This window comes from Bos indicus, chromosome 9 (genome assembly GCF_029378745.1).
Source record: "Bos indicus isolate NIAB-ARS_2022 breed Sahiwal x Tharparkar chromosome 9, NIAB-ARS_B.indTharparkar_mat_pri_1.0, whole genome shotgun sequence".
Taxonomy (NCBI): domain Eukaryota; kingdom Metazoa; phylum Chordata; class Mammalia; order Artiodactyla; family Bovidae; genus Bos; species Bos indicus.
Window position 1 is genome coordinate 65,416,799 of NC_091768.1, and position 20,323 is coordinate 65,437,121.

The window sequence follows — 20,323 nt, forward strand, 5'->3', positions numbered from 1 at the left end:
TTGCCACTTCTTCTTAATATCTTCTGCTTCTGTTAGGCCCATACTATTTCTGTCCTTTATTGAGCCCATCTTTGCATGAAATGTTCTGTGGTATTTCTAATTTTCTTGAAAAGATTGCTAGTCTTTCCCATTCTATTGTTTTCCTCCATTTCTTTGCATTGATCACTGAGGAAGTGATCTTATCTCTCCATGCTATTCTTTGGAACTCTGCATTAAAATGGGCATATTTTCCTTTTCTCCTTTTCCTTTCGCTTCTCTTCTTTTCACAGCTATCTGTAAAACCGCATCAGGCAACCATTTTGCATTTCTTTTTCTTGGGGATGGTCTTGATCACTGCCTCCTGTACAATATCATGAACCTCCGTCCATAGTTCTTCAGGCATTCTGTCTATCAGATCTAATCCCTTGAATCTTTTATCACTTCTGCTGTATAATCGTAAAGGATTTGATTTAGATCATACCTGAATGGTCTAGTGGTTTTCCTTACGTTCTTCAATTTAAGTCTGAATTTGGCATTAAGGAGTTCATGATCTGAGCCACAGTCAGCTCCTGGTCTTGTTTTTGCTGACTGTGTGGAGCTTCTTCATCTTTGGCTGCAAAGAATGTAATCAATCTGATTTCATTATTGACCATCTGGTGATGTCCATATAGTCTTCTCTTGTGTTGTTGGAAGAGGGTGTTTGCTATGACCAATGCGTTCTCTTGGCAAAACTCTATTAGCCTTTGTCACCTTCTGTCACCTTACATAATTGCAAAAAATTATTTTTTCTTGTGATGAGAAGTTTTAAGATCTGTTCTCTTAGCAGCTTTCAAATAGTTGTGATCGACTATTATTCTGAGTTTCTATCTAGTGGTATTTTTCTTCAGCATGTAAAACCTCCCTAGCTTTTCTTATAGTGCAGGTCTACTAGGAATAAATTCTCTCAAGTGTTGTTTCTGAAAGTATATTTTGCCTTTGTTTTTGAAGAACAGTTTTGCTTGATACAAAATTGTAGGTAATTTATTTTCTTTGAGCACTTTAATGATTTCCTTCTGTTGTCCTCTGAAATTTCTCATGAGAAGTCATCTCATGAGTGATTATGTGACTTTGTGTATATAGTGTCTTTTCCCTCTGTTTGAAAATTTTTCTCTTTAGTCCAGTTTTGTGGCAGTTTGGTTAGGATGATCTTGGTGTGCTTTTCTTAGGTTTATCCTGTTTGGAGCTGGTTGAGCATTAATTGATCTGTTAATTTATGGTTTCCATCAAAATAAATGTTTGTGCCATTAATTTTTCAAAATCGTGTCTGGCTTCCCTTGCTTTCTGATTCTAATTGCAAATATGTTAGAAAGTTAAATTTTGTCCCATAGGTCAAAAGACTATCATTTTTTAAAGCTTTTTTCCTCTCAGCTTTAGTTTTATTGCTAGGTTTTCAAGTTCATTAATCTTTTTTCTTCTTTAGTCTCTTGTTATTCATTGTTTTTTAACTCTAGAAGTTTCTTTTGGATCTTTCTTTTTTCATTTATTTTAGTGTATTTCTTCATGTCCTTTGTTTTCAAGTCCTCAACACTGAGTGTATTCGGCGATCCCGGTATTTGTTTATTTCTGGGTCTCTTCTAGGTGTGGTGACTTTCTCCTCCTTGTAATTCTAGTAAATTTTTAATCGAGTGTTGAATATGTTGTAGATTTTTACATTGTTGAAATGAATTTTGAATTTCATTTTCTTCTTTTCAACAGTGTTGAGGTTTGTTCTGGCTGAAAGGTTGATCTTTTCAAGGCTTTTCTTCTGCTTTGTTAGGGGAAGTCCAGAGTAGCCTTACTTCAGCAGAGTTTGACACTGCTGCTGAGACATAGCCCTCTTGATATTTTCACTGGATGCCCCTACTGAACAACAAAGATTTTTTCCACTCGAGCTGGTTAGAGCTTCAAAATCACTTTTCCCTGTGCAAAATATGGAAATTGTCCAACTTCCAACATCCCACTTGTTCTTTGGTCAAACTACACTTAAATGATTCAGTCTGCAGGAGAGACTCAAGGGGGCCCCCTGTAGATTTCTAGGGCTTTGTTTCTGAAAGTTGCTCAGTGGAATCCAACTCTTGGCAACCCCATGGACTATAGAGTCCATGGAATTCTCCAGGCCAGAATAGTGGAGTAGGTAGCCATTCCCTTCTCCAGGGAATCTTTGCAACCCAGGGATCAAACCCAGGTCCCCTGCATTGCTGGCAGACTCTTTACCAGCGCAGCTTCCTTCCTTTATCACTTGCCTGCAGCTTACCTTGTCTTTTCAGTACTCTTATCTCTGTTTTCTTAACACAGTAAGACTGTCCTGATCTCCCTGATCCTGCTTGGCACTCCAGGACGTATGTACCCTTTAGTAAATGTAGACTCAGCTCACTTATTTATCTTTCTTAAGAATCATATTTTTGCACTGCTGATTGTCGAATATCTGAAAATATTAGTTTCATATACTTTTTGCATTTTATGCATTATTTTGGAGTAGGAAATAACAACCCTCTCAAGTATTCCTGAAAATTACTTAGATAGAAGAGCCTGGTGGGTTACAGTCCGTGGTATCACAAAGAGTATGCATGTACTCATTATTTACAAAGTCCTTGAAATCTAAAATGGTACAGGTGAAAATCCTCTAGATTCTATCATACTTGAAATTTATCAGCCAAATATTCTAACAGAGAAGGAAAATATATCTCCAAAATGTATCTTTTAGATCAAGAGTTGTTTGCTTATTTTCTGTTTATGCAAATTATATTTTCAAAGTTACAGATATGGAGTATATTAGTAGAAATCCTTCATGTTGAATGTGCAATGTCTTCTAGTCAAACAGATTAGAAGTGTAAAAACTGTTGTTATTGTTCAGTCACTCAGTCATGTCCTGCTCTTTAAGACCCCATGGACTTAGTATGCCAGGCTTCCCTATACTTCAGCATCTCCCAGAACTTGCTCAAACTCATGTCCATTGTGTTGGTGATACCATGCAGTCATCTCGTCTTCTGTCATCCCCTTCTCCTGCCTTCAGTCTTTCCCAGCTTTAGGGTCTTTTCTAATGAGTCAGCTTTTCACATCAGGTGGCCAAAGTATTGGAGTTTCAGCTTCAATATCAGTCCTTCCAATGAATATTCAGGACTGATTTCCTTTAGGATGGACTGGTTTGATCTCCATGCAGTCCAAGGGACTGTCAAGACTCTTCTCCAACACCACAGTTCAAAAGCATCAGTTCTTTGACGCTAAGCCTTGTTTATGGTCCAGCTCTCACATCCATACGTGACTGCTGGGAAAACCACAGCTTTGACTATGGACCTTTGTTGGCAAAGTAATGTCTGTACTTTTAATATGCTGTCTAGGTTTGTCATAGCTTTTCTTCCAAGGAGCAAGCGTCTTTTAATTTTATGGCTGCAGTCACCACCTGCAGTAATTTTGCAGCCCAAGAAAATAAAATAAAAATTAATATTCTCATTGTTTTCCAAACAGTGTGAAAGAGCTGGTGGATATTATTATCTCTGATATTTCTCATATGAGAACCACCTTCTCAACTGGGTTTTATTCTTCCATTTTTATATGAACTTAATTTCCCTTGGTGTTTCTTTTAGAAATTGCTGATTCGTTGTTTTCCTTCCTTTTATTTCTTGTCTGTCTTACTTATCTCTGTGTCTACCAATGGCATTTCCTTCTTGCTTCAAACCTAGTTTATTTGTAACAAAATTCCTGAGATTGGTCTTGTATATGTTAGTAATATTAGCATACAGACTATTCCGTTACTAAGTGCCAACAAAATGTAGTTCTGAAAAATGCACATTAGATTAGTACATTTCTTAAATAATGTTTGGCTTTATTAACTTTTAATTCAGATTAAGTATAACACAAGCTATAATACTAACAAAGATAAATTATTACTGCTCAACATAATGGCTAAGACTAACATACAGTGCATATTATATAACACTAACTCTTAATCTTCTCAGCAATCTCTGAAATAAATACTGTTCCTACTTTATAGCTGGGAAACATGAGGCAAAGAGTTTGTGACTTGCTTTTGGTTCTACAACTGAAAAATAGTAGAATCAGAAGTTGAATACAAGTCTTCCAGTTCTGGTCACGCTACAAGCACTATGCCACAGTATCTGAACTGTTTTTTGTTCTGCTTCTTTGAGGTGACACAAACACTACATCCTCTTCCATTGATTTTAGAAAGTTCCTGAATCCCAAGTAGTTGTTTAAGTTCATGTCATACTCTTCTGAAGGACTTCCCTGTAGTTCAAATGGTAAAGAAGCTGCCTGCAATGCAGGAAACCTGGGTTCAATCCCTGGGTCAGGAAGATCCTCTGGAGAAGGGGATGGCAATTCACTCCAGTATTCTTGCTTGGAGAATCCCATAGACAGAGAAGCCTGCAGGGCTACAGTTCATGGGGTGGCAAAGAGTTGGACATGACTGAGCGACTAACACTTACTTACTATACACTCCTATATGTCTTCCCTCCTTGTTCATCATCTTACTTAAGTAAGACTAATTCCTGAGGTACTTAAAATTCAGTGATTCCCACTAGAATATGAGAATGTTAATCATCTGATATTGGTCCTAGCATCTAGAATTTAATACAAGGTAATTTCTCTGTAACTGTTATGTGAATTAAATTATGTCTACTGATACTATAAAATTCCAGGCAGAGTTCTTTTTCCGATAGAAGAGAAATAGAGGTGAGCTTCTCAGCCTCAGAATATAGATACTGTTGTAACTAACTAACCAGCCTAGTTTATCTACCTAAGTCACAATACCCATGTTCTTCCACCCTTGTATACCTGTGAACTGAAATGGAGATATTTCTGTAGGTAGATCTCACTGGGAACATCTCTGTTTAACTTACTCATTTTCAGACTTCCATTGTTAATCTGCATTCAAGGAGAAGACTGAAAGATGGTCATTCCAGAAGCAGACTCTCAAACCTCATGCAGTCTCCGCCCATCAGGCCATCCTATCTCTGAACGTGATCTAATTTTTGAAATACAAATAAAATTATGAATGGTCAGTTCTATTCTGAAAAGGTCATTCTTGTTCTGCAGCCCACAAATCTCACTCAGTCCTTCAATTGGAGGGCTATAGACAACCAATTAAAAATTGATGATGAGATCCTGGCCAGACAGTTTCTGCCCATCTTCATCATAAGAAGCCTGATAGCATCATGTTAACTGGATAGACATTTGCCTTCTGCTGCAGAGTCATTGAGATAATAATTTGGGACTTGAGCTGAGAGATGCCTAGGATTGGGAAACAGTGAAGGTCATTAAGGCTAGTGTTTTCCTAAGGGAGGTGTCAGAGATAAAGCTTTCATAAGTACTGCTTAAGGATAACAGTAGAAATAACTGTAAAGACTAAAAAAATCAACAAGTAAAATCCAACCTTTGGTAAGCAAGTCTAGATTTTTCAAAATGCTGCCTTTTAGAAGTAAGCAATTTGAGATTTTTATCTTTAAAAATTAAGTAACTGCAGTTTGTATTAGAAGTATATAATATTTTGAACACCTCTAGAAAATTTTAGTTTGAAAATAATATAAAATAAAACTAATAACTACTTGAAAGTACAAAAAAAAAGCCCACCCAAGTCTTAAGAATTGAATTCTCATCAATCTTTTCCCCAAAATAGTGTGCTCTTAAAGATATCCTCATGTTAACATTTAAGTAAATTACTCTTATGCAGACTTCTTTTGGAAATCAACAGTCTTTTCCTGGGAATTTGACTTTTTTGACTATGATTCTTGTGTTTTTTAAAAAACTATTTTCTTCAGAAAATTATAGTGATGATTTTGAAGATGAGGAGGATATTGATGCACCTTTGACTCTTAAGGGAGAGACTAAGTCCAAAGAAGATTCCCAATCAGAAAAAACAAATGTACCCAAACAGGTATGTATCAGTTATATATTTGACAATTTGGAAACTTCTTTCATTACCTTAGCTGACTACTGACTGTTGTTCTAAAAAGAGCTCAAAATAAAGTTCTTTATAGTCTTGCTCACTGTTGTAAAGTTATAAGTCTCTTAATACTCAGACACTTTCTGAACTCAGGATGTCAATTTTAATCTTAATGAAATACATGGCAGTAGATGGTTTTCTGAAAGATTTATTTTGGGAAATTTCTTTAAACTTTGAAAATTGAAAATTTCATTAAAATCTCAAATCTTAATTTTTAAACAGGTGTATTAAACTGTACTTTTCTTTGGTTGGTCTTGTCCTTATGAGACATTCCGTCCCTAGTATTTATGCCAATAGTGATGTTACTGTCTGAAACTTATTGGGCTAAGATTGTAAATTAAATTAATATTGTTAATTGTCAATTAAATTATTCAGTTCACATTCAGGGATATTGTACTCTAATTCTCTCGTTTCTCAGTTTTTACCAAGACATGCCAGATAGAACTTATCCTTGAAGCTACCTAAGAGTAGACAGTTGCTGTTATAAACTAGTGATGTTATCTTGGATTTTGATAAAGAGGGTAATTTCTCAGCAAGGTAGATGAACAGATGACATCAGGTACTTTAAACAGGCTCATAAAGGCCTAAATTAATTGCTGGTAATCACCAAGGTTCTGAAGAGACTTGTAGAAGTTCTCTCACTGCTACATTTGTCTAGTCTTATAGAATTGTCAGTGAATGAGCATGATGAAAGAAATCCAGAAAGCGTATTTCTTGAGCTTTTCATAATGGGGTAAAGTGCTGGCTTTCAAGTTCTCTTACTCTTTGCAGTGTAGTCATTTCATATAAGTTCAATTTCAAATCATATAATGTTCGTTTTTTTTAATTTAGGAAGAAGAAAAAACTGGCATGCTGGCTAATGGTAAATATTATCTGTATTCATAAATTTTTGTAGACAGTTGGTCTGTTCAGATCTATATCTAATTCTGAATAAATTACTGTCTGTTTTTAAATAATTTCTGATGAATTAAAATTTACAGATTTTCCCAATATGTTTTTTATGCTTATCTTAAATTCTTCCTGTTGTATTTAAGGATATATGTTTTTTAAAAACCTTGGACCAAATGCCTTTATGGATAAATTTTACCAAACATTCAAAGATTATTAATGTTAATCTTCCTTAAACTCTTCCTAAAAAAAAACAGAAAAAGAGGGAATTTTTTCAAACTCATTAAGTAAAACCCAGCATCACCTTGATACAAAAGCTAGACAAATATTCCTCAAGAAGACTACAGATAAGCAATTATATTTGCAGTGACATCAAAAAGAATACAAACTTAGGGATAAATTTTATTAAGGAGGTAAATTATGCCTAGAACTATAAAACATCGGAAAGAAATTGAACACTAAAATAAATAGAAAAATATTCTGTGCTCATAGATTAAAAGAATTACTACTGTTAAAATGTCCATACTATCCAAAGTGATCTACAGATTCAGTGAAATTCCTATCAAATTCCAGTGACATTTTTCACAGAAAAAAAAAAATTCTAAAGTTTTTATGAAACCACAAAGGACTTCACATAACCAAAGCAAGCTTGAGAAGGAGCAAAGCATGGAGGCGTCACACTCCCTGACTTCAAAATGTATTACAAAACTATAGTAACCAAGACAGCATGGTACTGGTATAAAAACAGACATAATACCAATGAAACAAAAATCCATGCACCTGTAGTCACCTGGTCTTCAACAAGGGTGCCAAGAATATCAAATGAGGACAGATGGTCTCTTCAATACTTCATGTTTAGAAAACTAGATGTCCACATGCAGAAGAATGAAATTGGATCCTTATCTCATATCACATATGAAAGTCGACTCAAAATGGATCAAAGATTTAAGTATAAGATCAGAAACTGCTTAAATGAAAAGAAAAACATAGGAATATAGCTGCTTGATGTTATACTGGGCAATAATCTTTTGGATATGACCCCCAAATCACAAGCAAGAAAAGTAAAATAGCTAAATGGGATTGAATTAAACTAAAAAAGCTTCTACATACATAGCAAAGGAAAACAGCAGAGTGAAAAGGCAGCTTATAAAGTAGGGCAAAATATTTATGAACTATATGTTTGGTAAAGGATTAATACCCACAATATACAGAAAACTCACATAACTCGGTAACAATAACAACAAAAATTAAAAGTGAGCAGAGGACCCAAATAGACATTTCTCAAGATATGCAGCTGGACAAACAAGTGTATGAAAAATTACTAAACTTTACTAATTATCAGGGAAATGCAGATCAAAACCATAATGAGATGTCACCTCACACTTGTTAGATGATTATTATCAAAAAGAGGCAAAATAAGTTTTGGCAAGGATATAGAGAAAAGAGAACTTCAGTACACTATTGGTAGGGATATAAATTGGTGCAGCCGTTATGGAAAGCAGGATAGAGGTTCCTGAAAAAAAATTAAAAGTGGAACTACCTTATAATAATTCAGAATCCCACTTCTGGATATATAACTGGAAGAGATATCTGTACGCCCATATTTGTGTGTGTGCTCAGTTGCCAAGTCGTGTACAACTCTTTGTGACCCCATGAATTGTAGCCCACCATGAACCTCTGTCGATGGGATTTTTCCAAGTAAGAATACTAGGGTGGGTTGCCCTTTCTTCTCCAAGGGATCTTCCTGACCCAAGGATCGAACCTACTGGGTCTACTGGATTGGCAGGCAGATTCTTTACCCTGAGCCACCTAGGAAGCCCCATTGTCATGTTTATTGTGGGATTATTCACAATAGATGAGGTATGGATAGAACTTAAATGTCCATCAAAAGATGAACAGGCAAAGAAAATGTAGCATATATAGCTTAAAAAAAAAAAAGGAAATCCTGCCATTTGCAACAAAATGGATATATGTGGAGATATCGCAGTAAGGGAAATAAGCAGATGAAGAAAGATGCATACTGTTTATCCTCACTTATATGTGGAATCTAAAAATGTCAATATCCTAGAAACAGAGTAGAATGATGGTTACCAGGGGCTCGGTTTGGGGCATATGGAGGTTGGTTAAGGGGTACAAGTAAGTTATGGATATGTGATGTGCAACAGCGTGACTGAGATTAATGTATACTTGAAACGCGCTCAGCAGGGAGATCACATACACAAAAATGGGTACATGGATATGTTAATTAGCTTGATTTTGTTGATTATTTTATAGTTTCTGTTCAGTTCAGTTGCTCAGTTGTGTCTGACTCTCTGCAACCCCATGAACCCCAGCACGCCAGGCCTCCCTGTCCATCACCAACTCCTGGAGTTTACCCAAACTCATGTCCAGTGAGTCAGTGATGCCATCCAACCATCTCATCTTCTGTCGTCCCCTTCTCCTCCCGCCTTCAATCTTTCCCAGCGTCAGGGTCTTTTCGAATGAGTCAGCTCTTCACATCAGATGGCCAAAGTATTGGAGTTTCAGCTTCAACATCAGTCCTTCCAGTGAACACCCAGGACTGATCTCCTTTAGGATGGACTGGTTGGATTTTATAGTGTATATGTTTATCAAATCAAGTCATAGATCTCAAATATATACAATTTTTAATCAGCACTATGTGTCAATAAAATTAAGAGAAAAAGGGTTTTTTTGTTTGTTATTTTCCTCTTTTCCTCAGCCCTTTGCCTTTTACATATAAAGATACATTAGACCTGTATTTAAGCATAGATGAGTTTTGATGTAAGCCTACTCTGTTGTATATAAGAAGAAAATCATTCTTGTTCTAGGTACATAGTTATATATTCTTTATATGTAAACATTTATCTTTGTTTTTATACAGATTTCATATGATTTAAGTATCTTGTTAATAGAACCATATAAGCTTATTTATATTCCTAATATTTTTCTTTTATGTTATTCCAGTAGTGCTGCTTGATTCATTAGACTCTGTTGCAGAAGTCAACCTTGATGAACAGGATAGAACAAAAACTAAGCCAAAGGCTGTGTCAGATATGACTGATAATGAAATGATAGGAACAGGTAAGAATGAGAAACTATAGCTAGTCTCTAAACATGTAATATTTTGTGACTAATTGACTTCATTTCTGGGGAAAATATATATGATATATAATAATATATGTAATAACTATCAATAAAATTTTACATTTTTATTGAAGTATGTTAGATTTATAAAGTGTTGGTTTCAGGAGTGATTCAGTTATATATCTGTGTGTATGTAGACATATATACTCACGTGTGTATATTTTTTAGATTCTTTTCCGTTATACGTTATTACAAGATGTTGAATATAGTTTTCCTGTGCTATACAGTAGGTCCTTACTGTTTATCTGTTTTGTATGTAGTAGTGTGTATTTGTTAATCCCAAACTCCTAGTTTATTCCTCCCTTAGTCACCAGAAGTTTGTTTTCTGTGTCTGTGGGTCTGTTTCTGTTTTATAAATAAGTTCATTTGTCTCATTTTTTTAGATTCTGCATATAAGTGCTATCATACAGTGTTTATCTCTTTCTGACTTACTTCACTTAGTATGATAATCTCTAAATTCATTTATGCTGCTTCAAATGACATTATTTCATTATTTTTCATGGCTGAGTAGTATTTTCGTGCACATGCACGTACGTGTGTGTGTATACATCACATCTTCTTTATCCAGTCCTCTATTGATAGACACCTAGGTTGCTTTCATGTTTTGAGTCTTGTAAATAGTGCTGCTATGAATATTGGAGTGCATGTATCTTTTTGAGTTAGAGTGTTCATCTTTTCTGGATATACGCCCAGGAGTTGGGATTGCTGGATCATACGGTAACTCTATTTTTAGTTTTTTCAGTTCAGTTCAGTTCAGTGGCTAAGTCGTGTCCGACTCTTTGCAACCCCATGAATCGCAGTATGCCAGGCCTCCTTGTCCATCGCCAACTCCTGGAGTTCACTCAAACTCATGTCCATTGAGTTGGTGATGCCATCCTGCCATCTCATCCTCTGTCATCCCCTTTTCCTCCTGCCCCCAATCCCTCCCAGCATCAGAGTCTTTTCCAATGAGTCAACTCTTCGTATAAGGTAGCCAAAGTACTGGAGTTTCAGCTTTAGCATCATTCCTTCCAAAGAACACCCAGGGCTGATCTCCTGTAGAATGGACTGGTTGGATCTCCTTGCAGTCCAAGGGACTCTCAAGAGTCTTCTCCAACACCATGGTTCAAAAGCATCAATTCTTCAGCACTCAGCTTTCTTCACAGTCCAACTCTCACATCCATACATGACCACTGGAAAAACCATAGCCTTGACTAGACGGACCTTTGTTGGCAAAGTAATGTCTCTGCTTTTCAATATGCTATCTAGGTTGGTCATAACTTTCCTTCCAAGGAGTAAGCGTAGGCAACCTCTGTGCTGATCTCCATAGTGGCTGCAGCAGCTTACATTCCCACCAACTATGTAGGAGGGTTCCCTTTTCTGTACACTCTCTCCATCATTTATTATTTGTAAACTTTTTCATGATGGTCATTCTTTTTCATGATGGTGTGGTGATATTACATTATAGTTTTGACTTGGGCATTTCTCTAATAGCAATATTGAGCATCTCTTCATGTGCCTTTTGGCTATCTGTATGACTTCTTTGGAGAAATGGCTGTTTACATCTTCTGTTCGTTTTTGATTGTGGTTTTTTCTTTTTTTTTCTATTGATCTGTTTGTACATTTTGGAAATTAAGCCCTTGTCAGTTGCATCCTTTGCAAATATTTTCTCCCTTTCTGTAGGTTTATGGTTTCATTTTGTTATATGTAAACAAAATGTTTACATTTGTTTATTTTGCGTAAAAACCTTATAAGTTTGATTTGGTTCCACTTGCTTATTTTTGCTTTTATTTCTTTTGCCTTATAAGAAAACATTGATGCAATTTATATTAGAGAATGTTTTGCCTACATTCTTTTCCATGAGTTTTATGGTGTCATATCTTATATTTTAAGTCAAGCCATTTTGAGTTTATTTTTGTGTGTGGTGTGAGGGTGTGTTCTAATCTCATTGATTTGCATGAGACCAACCAGCTTTCCTAACACCACTTGTTGAAGAGACTATTTTTTTTCTCTATTATATAGTCTTTCCTTTGATGAAAATTAATTGACCACAGGTGTGGGGGGTTATTTCTGGGCTCTCTATTCTGTTCCACTTATCCATGGGTCTGTTTTTATGCCAGTACCATGCTGTTTTGATTACCATAGATTAATAGTATTGTCTGAAGTCTGAAAGGTGTGCCTTCTACTTTTTTTTTTTCCCTCACAGATTTGTTTTAGCAATTCTGGGTCTGTTGTGGTTCCATATAAATTTTAGGATTATTTGTTCTAGTTCTGTGAAAAATGTCATGGGTAATTTGATAGGGATCACATTAAATCTGTAAGTTGCTTTGAGTAGTATGGCTATTTTAACAATATTGTTTCTTCCAATCCAAGAGTATGGAGTAGCTTTCCATTTCTTTAAATCATTTTTAATTTCCTTCATCAATATTTTATAGTTCTCAGCATGTAAATCTTTTAGCTCCTTGGTTAGGTTTATTCCTAGGTATTTATTACATGCATTATTGAAAGGGATTTTTTTTTTCCTTTTCTGATACTTCATGTTAGTATAAAGAAATGCAACAGAGTTCTGCAACCTTGTATCCTGCTACCTTGCTGAATTCATTTATTATTTCTAATAGTTTTTGTGTGGAGTCTTTAGGGTTTTCTATATAGAGTATCATGTCATCTGCATATAATGACAGTTTTACCTCTTCCCTTCCAGTTTGGATCCCTCTGTTTCTTTTTCTTGTTTCATTGCTGTGACTCAGACTTCCAAAATATGTCAAATAGAAGAGGTGAGAGAGCATCCTGGTCTTATTCCATATTTCAGTGGGAAGGCTTCCAGCTTTTCACTCTCGAGTACTATGTTGGCTGTGGGTTTGTCATAAATAGCTTTTACTGTGTTGATTTATGTTCTCTCTATACTCACCATGGTGAGAGTTTTGATCATTAGTTAATCTTCAATTTCATCAGATGCTTTTTCTGCATCTGTTGAGATTGTCATGTGGTTTGTCTTTTCTTCAGTTGGTGTGGTGTATGTATCACATTGATTGATTTGTATATGTTGAACCATCCTTGTGACCTTGGGAGGATCCAACTTGATCACGGTGTTTGATCCTTTTTATGTACTGTTGGATTCTGTTTGCTAATACTTTGTTGAGGATTTTTGCATCTGTATTCATCAGAGATATTGGCCTGTAATTTTATTTTTTGGTAATGTCTTTGTCTGGTTTTGAATCAAGGTAATGGTGGCTTCACAGAATGACTGTGGGAGATTTCCCTCATCTTCAGTCTTTTAGAAGATCTTGAGAAGAATCAGTATAAATTCTTTCTTATATCTTTGTTAGAATTCCCCAGTGAAGGCATCCAATCTGGACTTTTGTTTGTAGGGAGTGTGTTTTTTTTTCATTACAGATTCTATTTCACTTCTAGTATTTGGTCTGTTCACATTATCTGTTTATTCTTGATTCAGTTTTGGTAGGCTGTATCAACAATAAAATTTTCAATCTCACATTTTCTACCTTTTTTTAACAAGTTAAATAGTCTGAACTTGCTAGTGGTGACCCTTTATGCCAATAACCTGAGTAAAGTGTGTTTTAAAAGAAATTCTTGTTAATAAGTGCTGTTGATACAAAGTATGGTACTGAGATGAATATTAAATAATTTTCTGTGCCCCTCCCCAATTCTGTTAAATTTGCTATATGTAGGAGAAGTGAGACTTTGTTTTTGTGCTTTTCCATAGTTCCTTCTGGGTAGGAAAAAGCTAGATCACATCCTGAAATTCTGAAATGTGTAGGACCATCTAGACTTGACTAAAAGTTGTAGAGACCTTTAAGATAGTACCTTTTCAAACTTTCTTAAAACAGTGGAACTGTTACCTGCCTCCCAAATGGAATCTTAGGTAGTACTGTCTATATAGATACAAAATGTATTTTATCAGTATAAATATAAATGTTTACATTTGTGACATTTACTTAAAAAGGTAGTGAGAACAGTAATGGTCTTTTGAAATTTTAAAAATTAAATATTGCAGATACTTGTTACATTCTTATATCATCAAATTTCCAGTATGTTTGTATATTTTTATTGTATAATATAAAAATATTTTTGGTTTACCACATAAACAAGTGCAAATGGGATATTTTCAGCTTGCTTTTGCAAGTCTTAGGTGACCAATATGGTCAACTAAGTCAACCCAGACACTAGTCAAAAAAGAGCAATAGAAATGGTAAATCACTAGCCAACTCTGACCATCTGCTTGCATTTTAATTTTACTTTTTATTTCTTTATGGCAATATAATATACTTTTTTATGGCAGTATAATATACTTGTAGTAGAATTCATGTATCATCATAGTGCAGTTTGATGAATTTTCAAGTACTGAACACATTCATGTAACCGGTCACCAGATCAAAAAACAAAGCATGATCAAAACCTCAAAGTCCACTCGCATCTCTTATTTCTAGTCATTGCCGTTCTAAGAATCACCACTGTCTTGTTTCATTTACTTCCATTTTAAAATGTGAATATAACAGTTAAGTGTGATTATAACAGTTACAAAGTTAAAACAACCACAAAAAATTGAAACAGAAGTTTTCCATCAAAACATTACTGGTTTACTTGTTATTAGCTGACTGAATATTCTGCCCTGATGGAAGCATGTGCTGGGCACATGTTCCTCAGTCTTAAAACTGTTTTTATTTAAATATTTGTCATACGTGCTCTGATAGTCTGCTTGCACTGTTTTCAGTAAGTAAATATGAATACTTTTAAAAGACAAGTGTAGAGCTACAGCTTTTCTAATCAGTGATACATTATAGGTGGTTCATTTATATACAGGATGGCCAGAGAAACTTTTTTCTAAGATATGCATGAAAACAAAGCCAGAGGAAAGAGTTATCACTCTGCTCTTCATATTTTAAAATGAAAATTCAAACATCTGTGGAACCTATGGTTTTCTCTGAATGAAAATCAGAGCAGTTTGAAAACTTCTCCTGTACATTATAATAAAACTCAGAAATAAAAAACATATCGCTGGAAATAGAAACTCTAATATGATCTCAGAAATTATATAAAATTGAAATTTTTTGGTCTTATTTCTTAGATATTCTTGATTCTGAAATAATTTGGTGAATCAGTTACTAGAAGAGTAAAGAGTATGACACTACTGTCTTTGGTCTTGGATTCATATTTCCAGCCTTGCCAGTTACCAGCTGGGTGACAATGGACAATTAGTACCTCAAAGCCTGTTTCCTCTTCTTTAAAATGACATCATTTGATGATCAATTGAGATTTTGTGTAGTGCCTAGCATACTGTTACAGTTCAATGAGAAGTAGCAGCTCTGTGGTTCTTATCACTTTTTATTTCAATACTGTTAATAGTCAAATTATAATAAAGAACCTGAAGGCATAAATACCTTTTGGCTATGAAGTATAAAATTTACCTAGTATTTACAAAAGTACACTGGAAAATTTCAAATCAGAGTCTGAGCTTGGATTAAGAACTGAAAGTATCAGCGGCTTCCTTTGTTTTACCATGTGTCTTCAGCCATAAGCAGGCTCAGTTTAGGTGATACAGTGTCAAAGATTTTTATCTCTTTTTTTTTTGATAATACTGTTCATGAAACTTGTGCTTTACTGTCTTAAAAAGGTTGGTAACTATAAAATGATGGTCAGATCTAGCCTTTTGCTTGTTTTCATTTGTCTCAAGGGCAGGGACCATTTTGTGCCATGGTTGCATGCCTGGAGCAGTCACAGGAGGACAGTGTTGTTTCACAACCAGACCCCTGCCTCTGCCCAATAGGTTCTGACACTTCTCTGCCTCTTAAATTGGAAAATATAGTGGGTTTTTGACTTGTGGTAATATATAAAATACATGCAAGAAGTCAGCCCTTTTCTCTCTATAAAATGCATAAAAAGATTTTAACATAGAAAGGACCTGAGAAAATATTTGAAGAGATAATAGCTGAAAACGTCCCAAACATGGGAAAGGAAATAGTCAGCCAAGTTCAGGAAGCACAGAGGAGTCCCAGGCAAGATAAACCCAAGGAGAAACATACCAAGACACATAGTAATCAAACTGATATAAATTAAAGACAGGTAAATTATTAAAAGCAACAAGGGAAAAATGACAAATAACATACCAGGGAACTCCCATTAGGCTATCAACCAATTCCTCAACAGAAACTCTACAAGCCAGAAGGGAATGGCATGATATATTTAAAGTGATGAAAGGGAAGAACCTACAACCAAGAATACCCAGCAAGACTCCTTCGGGTTTGATGGAGAAATCAAAAGCTTTCCAGATAAGCACAAGTTGAGAGAATTCAGCACCACCAAACCAGCTTTACAACAAATGCTAAAGGAACTTCTTTAGGCAGGAAACACAAGAGAAGGAAGAGACCTATGGAAAGTAAATCCAAAACAATTAAGAAAACGGTAATAGGATCATACATATCAATAGCTACCTTAAATGTCAATAGATTAAATGCACCAACTAAAAAACATAGACTGACTGGGTGGATGAAAACATGTGCATGTATGCACTTCCACTTACCACATCACTCTGCTTGACACACCCCTATTGTATGTAATTATTTTATTAAGTTGATCATGTTCCTATTATGGTTGCAATTATAATTATCTTTTATATTTTGTTTGGCTATTGACTGTGAAAACTGATAAATATCTTTTACTCTTATGATTATGTAACTATTACTTAATATCATTGTATCATGATTGGTCAACAGAAAAATAATAGAACTCTTTATCACCAAAAATAGGATCTAATAGAAAAACCTGTAATCACTTTTTAAAATCCAGATGCATATCAGAATGATCTTGAAATTTTTTGAAAAATACAAATGCTCAAGTATTACTCTTTTTCTCCAGAGTTCCAGATATGTTTCTGATGAGCAGTCATGTTTAAAACCAACATGATGATCTTTTACTTTTATCTAGTGTGTTTCACTTTGTCTATTTCATATTCAGTGCTCCCTTTTCATTTAGTTTATGTTCTCCAATTTCTCCATCTCTTATTTTCTTTTTTTGATGTTCTTTCTCAAGCCTTTATCAAGTATAGTAGAAAAGCTTTTGTATACATATATATAAATACATATATATATTTTAGGAAACTTATGAATTTTTGCCTAACTAAAAAGTTTATGACATTTTGATTCCACTTGTTTGACTTAGTATGAATAGAATGCTAGATTTCTAATTAAAGGGCTTCCCTGGTGGCTCAGACAGTAAAGAATCTGCCTGCAGTGTGGAAGACCTGGGTGCAATCCCTGGGTTGGGAAGATCCCCAGTATTCTTGCCTGGAGAATCTCCCAGGACAGAGGAGTCTGGCAGGCAACAGTCCGTGGGGTCGTAAAGACAGAGACTGGTGGTCTACAGTCCATGGGGTCACAAAGAGTCTAAAAAATAGATAATGCAATAAGCAACAGAAGTTTACTGTATAACACAGGGAACTATGGTGAATATCTTGTAATAATCTATGATGGAAAATAATTTCAAAAATAATATATGTGTGTTTGTATAACTGAATCACCTTGCTGTGCATCTGAAACATTGTAAGTCAACTGTACTTCAACAAAATATATATATATTAAAAAAAGGTCAACAACTATGAAATTATTTTTAATATCAGTTGGATTAATGATTCAAATTAGGAGACAGGTACCTTTCCCTTGCTCTGTTTTCTGAGCAGCATCTAATGCTTCTCTACCATTTCTAATTTTTAACTTTTAGGTAATTTGCTTTTCCACATGTTTGCTCAGCTGTTAGTTTAAGCCAAACCTCTTCTTGCTGGCGCCTCATGCCTGTTAAATTAGGTATGCACATTCAGTACTGTGATGCTGTTTCCCATTGGGATCATTTCTTTCATGCATATTCAGCAGATACTTAGGCATCCAGGTATTTCTCTAGAGGAGGAAAAATGTCTTTTGCCTTTTTCATTTCTTCATAAAATTAATTCTCTTCTCCCTTTGAGTCTGATAGATGGTTTGGAGGGGAAATTAGGCTTATTTTATCAGGCAAGATTGTTTTCCTCAAGTCCTGCTGAACATCCCTGGCACTTAACTGTTAGTGATTCCAAACTGGTGGTATCCCCCACTTTTTAAATGTATTTATCTCTTTATTTATTCTGCTGCACTGGGTCTTAGTTGCAGCCTGTGGGATCTTCCGTGGTGGCGTACGGATTCTCTGGCTGTGGTGCACAGGCTCTGGAGCATGCAGGCTCCAGTAGTTAGAGCACTCAGGTTCTCTGGTTGTGGCACATGGACTTGGTTGCCCTGCAGCATGTGGGATCTTAGTTCCCCGACCAGGAATCAGACCTGCATCCCTTGCATTGCAAGGCGAATTCTTAACCACTGGACCTCCAGGGAAGTCTCCTTCTTCACTTTTTTGTTTTTAGTTTATTTTAGCAAATGTATTCCATATTGGACAGGCTCCAAATAGCAATGGTGACCTGATGACCTCAAGCAGCAGATGGAAAGCTATTCCATTGTAAGGCATTCTTACATAATCACATATGGTACTTGGCACCCTCTTACATTTAGAGTTGAAACTAGTTCCTCAGAATTTTATACTATGCAACTTATAGATTATATAAAGAGGAGGCTGTATATATACTCTTTTATCTTTAGGCATTAATTAATGGTCATAGTTATCAAGAGAACAGAAGTCTGATCACCCTATTTCTCTTGTTTTTTCTACTTGTCTATAATGCTTTTATTTCTTCTAATTTTGAAAATTCTGTTAATAATGCAAAGTACAAAATGAGTAGGAAAATACTCATAAAAATCTTAGATCATCATTGTCATTAGATTCTTTGAATTCTTTTCTCCATTGTTTATCAGTTGGTGGGACGAGAAGGAGGTTGATAGGGAAGGAAAAGTGAACTGTGAGATGAGGTTCTCTGTTTTGGATAACTGGGTGACTGATCATGCCATAGCCAAAGTCACAGATATTGGGAGCAGAACAGATTTTGTTGGGGAATGTAATTAATTCACTTGAGGATGTGATTTGCTTATAGAACAGTCTACATGTCTGTTAGGACGTTCAGTGTTCAGAAAAGAGATAGAAGATAGATTAAACAGAAGACACAGGTTTGGGAGTCAAATGTTTATAGGCAATTACTAAGCAAAGGGTGTTAATGAAATTAACACCACCCCCACCCCCCCAACACACACACCCATAAAAAAGAGAAGTTTGAAAAAAGAGAGCTGAAGATGGAGCCCTGAGATGAGCTATTTACCACAGAAGGTGGAAAAGCAGCCATCAGAGCATTGAGAAGAACAAGAAGGTGTTATACGGAGGAAGCAGTCCCCAGGAAAAGAGCAGGGCCACATGTCTCACAGGGCAAAGAAAAGTTTTCAGGCTGAAGAGAATTAAAGGCTGGGTTTGTCCCCTGGGAAATTATTATTTTTTTTTATTATTATAGCAGCTTTAGCAGGGTTTTGGAACACACTGGACTGCAAAGTTAGAGGATTGAATTTCAGTTGAAGAAATGAAGAATATTAGATGTTCAGTGGCTCAGGAAAGCAGAGAGAGAGAGGTGGGAGGGTGGGGTGGAACAGAGGAGAGACAGAATCCTTGAGAACTTTTTGTGTCAGTTTGAGAAATTTAGGAATCGTTTTCTCCAGCACAGAGAGGTTGTATAGGGATAGTAGGCAGAGATGATTTCACAGTTAGCCTGTCAGAACACATTTCAGCCTGCTGAAAGAGTCCCTGAGCCTGCTGAGATTCACGCTGGCAGGCTGTGGCCACCCATCACTAAGGTCTGTATTTCACTGTATCATGTCAGCATTGTCCTAAGCCTTGTTCGTCATGCGTAACAGATTAAGGGATGAACTTAGTGTTTTATGTTTCTCATGTATTTGTGTGGTTATACTAGAGATTACATTTATCTCAACAGGTATTTCTTACGGACAAAGCAACAGTGACATTGAAGCTCTGCATCAGGCTTATTGTCACGTAGCCCATTCTTTGGGAGATGCAGATGAACAAAGAACTGAGAGCAATGCAGCAGAAAATACCAAGAGCTCAACAAAAGATCATCCTCAAGAAAATGAAGGGTCCTCTAAGAACATCTCTACTACAGAGTCTGGTAAAAGTGTCTTTGAGCCTCTCTCTGAGCTGTTTTCAGTATGGTATAATTTAAATACAATTGGCTGTAGTAATGATTTCTCAGTATCTGAATTTAAAAGATTGTTTAAATAAATCTGGGAATTACCCTTTTAACTATAAAGTTAGCATCGAAAATAGGTTAAAATTTTAATTCCTCCTCTAATATGCTTTGACCAAATTAAGAAATCTCTTGAGTATTTTCATATTTTTTTATACTTTTCCGTGAACATATACTAATGTTATTTT

The 20,323-nt window shown here is 35.6% G+C and overlaps 1 protein-coding gene across 4 annotated transcripts in view; it reads left to right on the forward strand.

Annotated features, from left to right (window-relative positions):
* The window catches only part of CEP162 (centrosomal protein 162), a 93,777-nt gene that overhangs the window by 23,317 nt on the left and 50,137 nt on the right, over positions 1 to 20,323 (forward strand). For 2 of the 4 annotated variants that reach the window (XM_019967403.2, XM_070796129.1), the window contains 4 exons: positions 5,772 to 5,887; positions 6,788 to 6,818; positions 9,809 to 9,925; positions 19,866 to 20,057. In XM_019967403.2, coding sequence (XP_019822962.1) covers positions 5,772 to 5,887; positions 6,788 to 6,818; positions 9,809 to 9,925; positions 19,866 to 20,057 — 456 coding nt within the window. Of the gene's footprint in view, positions 1 to 4,874; positions 5,012 to 5,771; positions 5,888 to 6,787; positions 6,819 to 9,808; positions 9,926 to 11,644; positions 12,742 to 19,865; positions 20,058 to 20,323 lie in introns of those variants that run through there. The other 2 variants (XM_070796130.1, XM_070796131.1) reach the window with 2 other exon arrangements.